Genomic DNA, 13,557 nt, shown 5'->3' with positions numbered 1-13,557 from the left:
CCTAGGCGCGCACTGCTTTGAAACGCGTCGATAGTGTGTAAGGCATGCTTATTTATATATCCAACATCCCTCATGTTTTTTACCAATGTGAGACTTTTTATCCTAAGTTGGAATGTAATATACATTTCTTTTTATGGACTCAACTTTCGTACTGAGATTTACTCCCATTGCATGAGATTTGTCTAGACTCAACACTAAGATTTGCTCAGTCTTATCGAAATTTGCCTAAATTAAATTAAACTCTGGCCTACATCGACAAGGCTGACACAAGAGTGATTCTGATACCATCTGTAATGGCCAACCCGCTAGTGATATTGTCCGCTTTAGGTCTAAGCCTGCACGACTTCAAAATACGTCACTAGTGTGTAAGACCTATTTACTTATATATCCAACATCCCTCTTGTGTTTTGTTTATATGAGACTTGTTATCCTAATCTGGGGTGTCACAAATTTATTGTTAAACCCTAATTTATTAATTTTTCACCAAAGTTTATTTATGACATCCATCATATGATCGTAAAAAAAATCGATGAAATACTTTCCAATTGAGCAAATCCCACGTGAACATTAAAAAATGTTGATTATGACATTATCAGTGAAAAAAATAACGAATTTCAAATAGTGATCACCTAGATTTTCCTTTATTAAACATCATTACACTTTTATAAAATTTCAAATCGTGTATTCGATAGTTTACATCAAATTAATTCAACTTATTATGACTGAGTGATTTAACAAATTAAAATAATATATTAATAAATCATGATTAAGTGATGAAACTCTATATACAAACATTTCATGGCTCTATTTATTTAACATCGAGACTGGATAAATTCTATCATTTAATACTTGAACTTAAATAAATCAGATGTAATTTTTTTGTTTCATTATCTGACACTCATATTAATTCAATAACTTAAAAGAAATCGATGAAGTACTAAAATTAACAAAATTCGATGAAGTACTAAAACAAAAGAAATCAATTTTCCTTCGAACTTTGTTATTTTATTATAATGTTCTATATTGAAATAAAAAGTACATAAATAAATATTCAATATTTATTTTACCTATTAACACAACAACAAAAACTTCCAGGTGTACCAAATTTAAGATTAGGCTCACACAAAGCCACATAATAATTTGCACGTCTACATGGTAGGCTACACTCTCGATTGGTTCGACATGGACCCAATATGATTGCACATACCTCTTCTGTACCATTCACATAATTTTCTACATTAAGAAAAAAAAAAGTTAGACAAAAAAAGATTAAATTATAAAAATAAATATATAAAAAAATTATTGTAGCGAAAAAACATGTTAAAACTATCATTCCAAGTGTTAATAAAAAAATAAAAATAAAAGAATATAATATGTACCTTTGATTTGAAAAAGGAGAACAGAAAATAAAATAAAGAAAGCACTTTTGTATGAATTCATTTTCTCTTTGTATATAATGATATTCAATATAGTTTTGAAAGACAATTGTGAGAAAATATGTGATTTGTCATTGATTTAGTTGTGGTATTTATAGGGAGTTTAGTGCATAAATTTTAATGTAAGGTTAATATTTTATTATAGAACTAGTATTATATAACTTGACTAAAATAGAAAAAACTATAATGAGTTTAGTCAAAATCAAATTAAAATAAAATTTAGATGAATTGACCAAGTTTAATTTATATCAATACCATAATAAGAAAAGATGATTAAAAAAGAACATCCCCTCCTTCTCAACGCTATTTAAAGAAAAAAATAGAATAATCTATCTACAAATAGAAAAAATAATAATAATTTCTAATCTTGTTTATTGACAGATTAACAATTAATTAGGGGTGAAAAAATTGATTTAATCGATAAATTGAATAAAAAAAACACTATTAATTTATCGGAATTGGTTTATTAGGATGATTTTTAAGCGATTTTTGTAAAAAAAATAATATTGGGTTATCGGCTCGATTTTCAAATTTATGATTTTTGTTTGTGGTTAAACCGATAACCTAATAAGATCATATTAAAATTACTATTTTAGTCCTTATCACATAATAGTGACTTTAACATGTTTACCAATTATAATTTTATAAATTTTAGTATTACTTTCGATCGCAAGCAATACAAATTAGCATCACTCCCTCTCTATTGCGGCACTTTCTTTCTTCTTTATATAAACTAGTATTATCTTCTCTCTTCTCAATTCTAAATTTGATTGTGACAAAGACAGACAATTAATGTTGGTTCCTCAATTTATTGCACGAGTCTTTAGAAGGAATTTAAACAATTATGTCTTAAACAAAAGTGATCAATGTAGAAAATTTGTGTTGGACTTTCTATTCTTGCTACTATTTTTTATTTTAATGAACATCATGTATATATGATCTATGAGTATTTTCTTATTGGTTAAATCGAAAACTAAATCGTTCAGAACCAAAAATTAACTAACCGAAAATCAATAATAAATATCTTATTGATTTGATTCTCCATTTAACATATTCACAAATCGAAAACCAATAAATCAAACAATTAATACATAAAATCTAATCGAACCGATCGATAAACACCCTACGATCAATTATCAAAAACTCATTGCTTATTGTTTTATTCAGGAATTGTGGGGTGGAAATTTTGTTGATTCTTATTTATGTATATCATATTATTTTAATTGCTAGCTTTATAAAAAAAAGTATAATAAGTTATTTAGATAGTAATTTTCCTTTATGATAATCTTTTATAATTTATTATAATTAATTTACTTGTCGCCAAATAAATAATACATGATAGTTAATTTTGGGAGACCAATGTTTATATAATAATATTGATATATTATGACCAAAAAACATAATACAAATAACTTTTGTCGTTAATATTAAACATCATTGCTAATTTTATTTAGCCACAAATTATTGAAAAAATATTATAATGGGAAATTTCAATGGAAGATTAGCGATAATTTCGTAGCTAAATTTATTTTGTAATAATTATCCATGACTAATTTTATAACGGTCTCATCCATTAGTGATACTGTTTGTTTTATGTCAGGTCCGTCTTACTTTGAAACGCGTCAATAGTGTGTAAGGCATACTTATTTATATACTCAATATCCCTCGTGTGTTTTACCTTTGTGGGAGTTCTCATTTTAAGTTGTGGTGTAGACTCACCATTGAGGTATGTCTATTTTATCGGGATTTGCCTAAACACAATTAAACTCTGGCCCATATCAACAAGGCTGACATAGGAATGTTTCTATACTATTTGTCGATTAAGCAAATCCCACGTGAACATTAAAAATGTTTATTATGACATTATCCGTAAAAAAACGAATTTCTAGGTGTAATCACCTACATTTTCCTTTAATAAACATCATTATACTTTTATACCATTTCAAATCGTGTACTAGATAGTTTACGTTAAATTAATTTAACTTATCATGATCAAGTGATTTAAAAAATTAAAATAATATACTAATAAATCATGATTAAGTGACGAAATTCTATATACAAACACATTTCATGCCTCTATTTATTTAACGTCGAGGCTGGATAAATTTTACCATTTAGTACTAAAACTTAAATAGATCAAGTGTAAATTTTTTTCTTTATCTGACACTCATATTATTTCAATAACTTAAAAGAAATCGATGTACTAAAATTAACAAAATTCGATGAAGTACTAAAACAAAAGAAATCAATTTTCCTTCGAACTTTGTTATTTTATTATAATGTTCTATAGTGAAATAAAAAGTACATGAATAAATATTCTCCGATTTGCGAAAATATTTATTTTACCTATTAACATAGCAACAAAAACTATCAGGTTTTCCAAAAATAAGATTAGGCACACATAAAACCACATAATAATTTGCACGTCTACATGGTAGACTGCATTCTCGAGGCGAAATTCATCGATGACCCCCTAAAGTTGGCACCAACTATCACTTAGACACCTCAACTAGGCGTTGTTCATTTTAGACACCTCAAGCAAGGCTTCGATTAACTCGACATGGCCCCATTACGATGGCACATACATCCTCTATACCATTCACATAATTTTCTACATTTAAAAAAAATAGACAAAAAAATAATAATACATAAACAATAAGCAAAAAAGATTGAATTATGAAAAGGATAATTTTTTATCATACATAAAAAAATTATCGTAGTGAAAAAAATTATGTTAATTTTTCGAAAATAGCCTCTCTACTTCCAAGAGATAGTAATAAAATCTGCGTATATTCTACCCTTCTTAGACCTCACTTTACGAGATCTCACTGGATATATTCTTGTTGTTGGTAAAAAATCGTGTTAAACCATCACAAAGTGTAAAATAAAAGTATAATATGTACCTTGGATTTGAGAAAGAAGAACATAAAATAAAATTTAGATGCATTGACCGAGTTTAATTTATGTCATCACCATAATAAGCATTTTTTAAAAAATAAATAAATAACAACACTACTAAAAGAAAAAATAGAAAATATTTTTTCAACAAATAGAGAAAAAAATCATTAGTAATCTTATTTATTGATAGATTAACAACTCACTATCAAAAAATCATCGATTATCATTTTATACATAAAATAAAAAATTGTGGGTTGGAAATTTGATAATTTATTTTTACTATGTAATACACTATTATTTTAATTTCTACCTTTATCAAAAGAGATAAAAATATAACGAGTTATTTAAGGAATAATCTTTCTTCTATGATAATTTCTTTTATTTATTACAATTAATTTTTTTGTCCCCAAATAAACAACACATGATAGTTAATTTTTGGACACCATGTTTATACTATAACATTGATATATTATGACCCAAAAAGATTAAAAAACTAGCGACAAATAATTTTTGTCGTTAATATTAAAAATCATTATTAATCTTATTTAGCCATAATTATTCTTTTACACCATTTCAAATTATGTAACAGGTAATTTACATCAAATTAATTTAATTTATTATGACTACATAATTTAATAAATTGAAATAATGTATTAATTAATTATGATTAAGTGTTGAAACTCTGTGTGCAAACACATATCATGCCTCTATTGATTTGATCAAACATCGAGTTAGATAATTTTTTACCATTTAATACTAGAATATAAATAGATCAGATGTAAAAACTTCTAAATTATTTATGTACTAACAGTAATTAATATACTCTAACAAAAAATGGAAAAAAGAAGAGAAGCAGACGTTTTTTAAAGAAATAAAAAAATATTTATTTATAGGAATCAATAAAAAGTAAATAAATATTCAAATCGTTTCGATTTCATATTAAGGTTGTAACATGTCCCTATTTAAAACGCAATCGCATGTTATTTTTTTAAAAAGATTCATAACCAATTAACAATTGTGTACTCTATCTTTCACCTTTATATTTCTCTTTGAGGTTCTGGATTTATTTGTCGTAAGTTGCCAAGGCATGTTACTTTTGAGTTATCGTGTTGTCAAAGTAAATATCATATCGAGAAAGAAAAAAAATCATACATTATTAAGAAATTTAATATCGAATGAGGTCAACTATATATGATTTGAACCTCATGCAAATAGGACCGAACTTCAGTTTTATACGCCCGAACTTCATGTAAAAATAGTCACAATTGTTTGCTTTCAAATTGTCTGAAGTTAGACTTTTACAAACCAAACTTTAGACGTGTATATCTGTACATCATATTGGCGTGCCCAAAGTTGATTTAAAAGTGATCAAGCTCGCAAAAAAAGTTTATGAATTCCAATAATGACTTAAATATGGTAATAAAATTGGTTATCTATGTATTTTACCTGATACTTTATGTACAAAATTGAAATTCATCCCTTCATATCACATTGGGCCAACTTATTCCTTTGATTTTGGCAACAAGCCCATTGATTGCCCAACATATCTTTTTGGCCCAATAACTTTTTTAACAAATAACATTTTGATATTAGATTAAAGAAAGACAAGAAATATATAAGAAATCTGATTAATTTAAATTCGCATTAGGTAGACATATTAAGGAGGCTATAAACGCTACCTACTAAATGGTTCTTCATTTATAGGATTCAAATTTGGGTAAAAATATTACATGCACACAATGTTTATATTCAATCATACTATTTTACCATAATCAAATCATACTGTTTATATCATGACGGGCACTCATGTATGTATTTATCGAATTGATATAAATACCAGTGCGACTAAATTTTACCTTTGAATTTTTGATTAAGGGTGAAATTCATGCTATCAACCCCAACCCCAACCCCAAAATTGTGTATCTATTTCAAATTTTGTTGAATGTCCCTAATATAAATATTGTGGTAAAATACGAATTAATATACTCATATTAATCATTCTTTTTAAGGGATCTAAAGTAGACAAGTGAAAGTGAACGACATGAGTATATTAAAAATACATTTATTTTAAAGATAGTTTTGGAACATTGCAAAAGTCTTCCCATATATTTGTAAACTCTATCTTCAGTCAAATTACATCACATAAATTGAGATTTTACACTTAAAAAGTATTATATATTTCTTTTGGGGCCTATTTATAGTCATTTTCTTACTTTTGAGAATCATATTCTTCTTCATCCCAACATGAATTTCCCATTTCCAAATGAATCCACTTTATAGGCTTTTTTATCTTTAAATTCTCCCATCCCAATCAAGCACAAAGATTGTTTCACTATGTTTTGTGAAAGAAAAAAACAAAGTGAACACTTATATAAAACATGGCATAGAAGATGGGCCAAAAAGATACAAGTAATTTTTCTCAATTTATCTTAATTTTGTGGGTAAAATTATTCGATATTTATGTTGATGAAAAGTAACAGATATGCGACAAAACAATCATAGAATATGAATGTACCACGTGAAATATTTGAGGTGAGTGTAAATTATTCTGATACTAATTACATAAAATAACAAAGGCGAAGGAAATGACGCTATAGCGTCGGAGCTAGCTTGTATGCTATGGGTTCATGTGAGTGAAATTTTCACGTTATGGAATAATTGTTTAGTAAGTGATTCTCTTTTTATTTCTCTCGCAATATATGCATAATTTAAATCATTGTCTGAAAATATATTTTAAGCAAATTAAAAATCTTTAAATCATGATTTAAAATTTTACAAATTATTATAAATATTAGACGATATTTTAAGGTTCACCTTTTAGGGCATTTTGTATTGTTTCACCCTCCTGTGAAAAAAAGTCAATAAAATAGAATAAATATTGTATGTTTAGCATTTATTCTCATGGGGATAAGCAAATGAAAAAAAGGGGTATCTATTAAAAGAATTTAATAATTTTATATTGGAAAAAAATAATTAAAATTATAGATCTACTTGAAAAATAAATACACACACTTTCCTAGAAATTGAATTTGCATAGACAATAAAACAAGTGGTAGTAAATCTTTTTATGTTATAATTATTTCATAAAGATTAAGAAATTGAATTATCTGATTTAATTCGTTCCCGATAGCATTACGAGATAAGGCGTCAGAGCGAAGATAAGCTTATAATCAACAAAATATAAGTATAACTAACACAATTTTTGTAAATATAACTGAACTCAAATTTTAAATTAATTAGTTCGAAAGCAAATATCAAACATCGAAGTAAAATTTTTTTTTTTAAAAAAACTATTAGACATGGTGGGACATTTTATGTGTGTAGGTAATAAAGGAGTGGAAGGTGTATTTCAACAGAACTGTTTACAATATAATTGGTTGTATATGGGGTGGAATAATTACTATTTCAACTACCTAATAAGTGGCCAAATATTTTTTAAAAAATCTATGGATTAGTTACTGATTCGACTAATTTAAATTTTACATCATAAAATTTTAGTCGAAATTATTTTTTTACCTTTAAGTATTCTGTATATAAAAGTTACTGGTCAAATTAATTTAAATTTACGTCGTAAAATATTAAAATATAGTTCTTTTTCCCTGCAAGTATCAATGGGTAATTGCAGGTCACTGATCTGATTAATTCAAATTTATACTATTAGAAGATAGTTTTGCTTTTCCTTCAAGTATTCAATATTTGAAAATTACTAATCCGACTAATTTAAATTTATCCCATAAAAAAGTATATCATTAGAGAATGTGGTATAATTAGCTCAACTGATGAAAAGGTCTACACTTTCAAAACTTGAACCCTAAACCTGATTAAAAGTGAAGTAACGTTTATCATTTCATTTTCACCGCACTCCATGTTACACTCATATAAGTGTGTTTGCGAGAGCTTTATGAATAATTTTTTTCTGATAGAAAATGGTTTCCTTTTATTAAACACTCTCCAACACAAATTTAAAATAATCGAATTACTAAATATCAAATATCCAATGAAAAAAAAAGAACAAATTTTTGCCTTATTCATCTATTGATTAGAAGTGAGTAGCCATATATGAAGGACAATATAATATCCCCTCCAACCGGACATAATGCCATTGTAAGTTAAAAGTTGGTAGGTAGAGTCTTTGGAATATATCACTAAATAATGCTAGCACTCGCTATTAAAGGCGATTTTATTAGCAGATCTCAAATTAAAAATCTCTAAGTTAAAAGTGACAAAATAATTGATAACCTTTTAAATATTTACTAGAATATTTCATTAAGATATTAGAACTATTACATGTTTCAATTAAACACCTAAACATGTAATAAAGTATTTTTATCAGCTGGACATTTTTTATTCAAATTTTGAAAAAAAAATTGTACGTGATTTTTCAAGCGTCCATTATGTAGATAAATTAATCCTAAAAAGTATATCATCTCCTTTAATTGTATATACACATCAACCTTAATTGAAATAATTCACTTATAATTTTGCACCAAGAAGTCTTACTTTAGGATAAAGCCGACGCTTCTTATCAAAAGTAACTCTGATTCATTTCTATAGCTGAAACTCGAGAAATATAATTAAGAAATTAAAAGATACTTATTATCACATGCCGATCAAATTTACGTCGTGTATATATATAAATATATATATTTCCAAGAACCAAAGAAAGGACCTTATATTATGTGCATTGTGCAAAGCAAACCAATTGCTAAATGTACTGAACTTTAGCACATGTTACATGGAAAGTTCTATGATATTATCACCATTTATAATTCACATTTTGACAAAATATTAAAAAAAATAAATGCTTTATTGGGACAAAGACTATAATGGGAGGTTCAGTTTGACTTTCACAGACATGGTGGATCTCTTAAAAAATCTTTTTTCTATTCACTGTCTTTTATGTTAGTCAGAAACATAAAACAACAATCATAATAACTATAATTTTAGAGGTGAAATCTAAAAAATATAAAATATAAATAGTGTTGAAGTTAGAATTTTGATTAAATATAGAAATCAAAAGTATCGATATATAATATATATACATAAAAATAAAATAAAAATTATCTGACTAGATAATATAATTTTTCAATGAAGAAGTATCGATCGACCCAGATAAAGTATATGTGGCTCTCCCACTAAATATACGTATATATTATTTTTATTTTTGTAAAAGATATAAATATTATTTTTAATAGAAACTCGACTTAAAAAAAATGTAATCATACTATTTGATAGAAACAAATACTTTAAATAATTCTCTAGCTATTAACATTTCTACTATTACTTAAATGCAATAGAATGTCAATTTTGATATGCTATTTAGATTTTCTTGAACGTCTGAATTTTAGATCGATCGTTTGTTATTTTTTTTCTTAATTTCCGTAAAACTAGTTTTCTTCTTAGAACATAGTTTACTAAATAATTTTTTAAAAAATATTTATAAATCTAACTTCTGTCTTAACAATTACTTTATTTTCTTTATGACAGTAAATTAATTTTTTTTCGTTCTTTGATATTCAATAAACATGTACACATATGTTCAAAAGTTTAATTTATATACGAACATGTCACAAACTAGACTTTCGTCCATTAATTCATAATTCTAACATTCTTTCTATTAAGAAGTTTGTCATTTTCATAAAAAAATTTCTATTTAAAAATTAACTCGTTATATTTTTCATATAACGAGTATCAAAAAGCAAGAACGACATATAAAAACATAATTTTGTTTTTAAAAAAGCCATTATTCAAGTTTTGCTTTAAAATTCAGATTAATTCGAATTCGTATGAATTAAATTTTAATGGGCACCATCAAATTAAATTGACCAACAACAACATCTATATCTTTTGACAAAATTTAAAGCAGCAGAAGTAGAAATAATATTTAATAATGTATAATAATTAAAAACTAATTCGAACTTGTCAACAAAATGTAGGGTGGCCCCTCTATTTTAATAACTCATTAACATTAATACACATATTTTCCTCATTTATTAAAATCTACCCCTTCTGTCCACCGACGCTTTTATAGTAGCCCCACCTTTTTCTTATTATTACAATTGTCCTTTTTAAACTGTTAATTTAGCAAATTCTTTTTTCAATGAAATCTTAATGTTGATTTTGAAATAAAAATATGCTTTTTTATATGTCAATTATATAGAAATATTTTGTTAATAGGTAATACTAATATTCAAATTTAAAATCTTTGCGATTTATTACCTCAAATAAAATTACATTAAAAATATTCATATTTTGAAAAACTAGTGTTATATAAAACGTGAAATTATTTCATTCGATCAATTTATTTGTATAAATTAAAAAAAAGAAAAATCAAAATCAAAGTGGATCAAATCCACGGAATATTTATATTATTTGGACATTGTAAATAACAACATATTTACACTCAAAATAATGTGACACCATTTATTTCTAAATTTTGAATCCGTCTATATATAGATTAATCATCCAAATTAATAGTGCATTATAGTAAGTTGAGTTCAAATTATGCACAAAATTGGTAAGGGTTAACCACTAAACTAAATTATATTTCTTTAAAAAATGGAATGAATTCTTTAAAAATTGCTCCATATTCTATCAATTTATAAAATTTATTATGACAAAAATAATTCAATCAAAAAAGGAATTGCTTTTATAATAGAAAGTCTCTAATTATTTTATGATTCTTACTATATTTGAATCAGACCAAAACTTTAGAAAAATTGTTACTTAGTGGAAAAGAAACTTGATTTACCTAATTCATCCCCAAAAAGGAAGGCACAAATTCACAGGTATATATATTTTCATATACCTTAAATGATTTTGAAATCTCAATAGCTTTGATTCAATTTTATATATGTATTTTTTAAAAAAATATTTTAAAAAATAGTAATCTCAATAATAATAATAATAATAATTCAAAATTAATCTAAAAAGACTTTAAATTCAATTTGAATTCGACTCTCATCGAAATTAATCTGGAAACATACGGCCTTCAAAATCAACTTGAATTCGACTTTGATCGAAATTAATTTGAAACATTTCTACTGTTGCACCACAATTCCACCCAGTGTCCGAAGCCTCAATTAAATTCAAATCGCATATTACAGGAATCATTCGAGAGCGACGTTCCAAACAAGGTTCTCTCCATACTCAGTCATACTCAAGGCTCGAATCCAAAATACCTCTCTTATTAAAAGTAAAATATTTTTACTACTTCACCACAATTCATATCGAAAGTAATAAGACCTTTGTAGAAAGAGACAATAGAGAAACTTCACATACATAACTTCCATATATATATATATATGGAGGTGGAATATTGAAAGCTACTAAAAGAGAGAGAAACACACCCACACCAAAAAAGAAATATATATCTAGAGAGAGAAAGTGATAATATGGGTATGGGATTTACACCAAAAAACAAAGAAAGCACCACCAAAATCACCACCAACAACAATAGTAGTAGTGAAAGTTGGGGAATGGGTTTTCTTTTCATATTTTTCCCAGAAGAGGAAGAACGAGAAGAGAAAACCCCCAATTTCTCTTTCACAAATTCATCATTATCATCTTCGTCCTCCTCGTATTCATTCAAAACCATTAATGCAATTCGTAATCGTTCAAATTCATCTCATCTTCTTTCCAAAGCACAATCTACAATTTCAATTTGTCTACTATTTGTTTTCATCACTCTTCTCTTCTTCACTCTCTCAACTTTCGAACCCACAAATTCGTTAAATCAAAAACAAAAACCCCCAAATTCATCTCCTTTTTCATATCCAAATGAGAAATTGATTTTACCACCGGCATTGCAAGGGATGGGTTTGTTGTATCGAAGAGGTACGCGAGCCATGAATGACCTCATTGTAGCTCATGTAATCGAATCCGTAACGGAGATCGACCTCAAAATCTTCCTCAGGTTGCTGCACAGATCCGGAATCACTTCAAAATCAGATATAGTAGTTATATTTTCGTCGAAAACGAGCTCATTTAATCACGCCATTATCGAAGAGAACAATTCGTTTTCGAAGCTCATCAATGGCTACTACTACTACAACGAAGAGGAGGAGAAGAAGAATTACAACTCGAGTTTTGACCCGAACCAGGTTGTAAATACGGGTTTTGACCCGGCCCAGTTCGTGATTTCGAGTAAGAAAGAGAAGGAAAGCGGAGAACCCATATGGGGTAAGAAAAAAATTCGGGGTAATGAGGATTTTGGTAATGTGACTGAGTCAACTCGGTTGAGTTATGGCTCGGTAGTGGGTTTCGATGTGGGTGAACTCGACCCGGAGAACTCGTTATCCGGGTTTTTAGAACATGTTCCAATGAATTTGAGAAGATGGGCTTGTTACCCGATGTTATTGGGTCGGGTACGAAGGACTTACAAGCATATCCTTTTAGTAGACGTAAAGGAACATCTCGTACTCGGTGACTCACTGAGTCAACTCAAGAATCGTAGTCCGGAATCTGTTATACTAAACACATTACCTACTCGAAAAAAGAACTCGGAGAAAAAAACCGTTAACTCGGGGATCGTACTCGGTGGGACACGTGGAGTAAGACGATTGGCGAACGAGATGTTAACGGAAATCGTTCGAGCTATTACGCAACACAAGAAGAGAAACTCGGTGTCCGAATCGACATTGTTCAATCAAATCGTTGCGAATGAGTTTCTGTTGAAGAATGTGAATTTGATCGTATCGGGTGAGTCAACTCATGAACTGAGTTCACTCACTGGGTTGATGAACTCGAATTTGAAATCGGGTTCGAGTTCATTTTTCATTTCGAAATTTCCAATTGTTAGGCGTGGGAATAGTAATTTGGATATTAGTTATGTTTTTAAGAAGTATTTGTGTTCTTCTCCTTTGGATTCTATAGCTTATAGTGATTGCTAGTAGTTAAGAGGAAAAAAAAAACATAGGTTTAATATTTTTGTTGTTGTATATTTTGGAAAGGTTTTGTAATATTTTGTTCATAATACAATTTGTTTTAATAACATTTTGATTTTGGTGTTGAAGTTGTATTTTTTTTTACCATTCTTTTGTTTTCCTATGTTTTTTATGGAGAAAGAAAAGGGAAAAAAAGAATTTATATTATTAATGGCGCAATCAGAATTTTCATTGAGAAAAATCTATGAAATCGAACTTCACTATTCTTCGTGACACTTCTATTGCCTTTGAGAAGCAATAAAGATAAGGGGTCGATTTAGGCTCCTTTTATTCCATTG

General features: G+C 27.5%; 1 protein-coding gene across 1 annotated transcript; it reads left to right on the top strand.

Moving 5' to 3' along the window:
- Positions 1–11,643: 11,643 nt before the first annotated feature.
- Positions 11,644–13,347, top strand: LOC129871364 (uncharacterized). The gene has a single exon (XM_055946265.1). The coding sequence runs from the start codon at positions 11,729–11,731 to the stop codon at positions 13,223–13,225; it is 1,497 nt and encodes a 498-aa protein (XP_055802240.1). The 5' UTR covers positions 11,644–11,728; the 3' UTR covers positions 13,226–13,347.
- Positions 13,348–13,557: the final 210 nt, after the last annotated feature.

The sequence above is a fragment of the Solanum dulcamara genome, chromosome 10 (assembly GCF_947179165.1).
Source record: "Solanum dulcamara chromosome 10, daSolDulc1.2, whole genome shotgun sequence".
NCBI classification, from domain to species: domain Eukaryota; kingdom Viridiplantae; phylum Streptophyta; class Magnoliopsida; order Solanales; family Solanaceae; genus Solanum; species Solanum dulcamara.
The sequence above is the reverse complement of the archived record's forward strand: the minus strand, read 5'-3'. Positions and strand labels throughout refer to the sequence as shown.

Bases quoted from the DNA above. Each gene is read 5' to 3' on its own strand.
- LOC129871364 (XM_055946265.1), top strand. From the start codon at position 11,729: ATGGGTATGGGATTTACACCAAAAAACAAAGAAAGCACCACCAAAATC.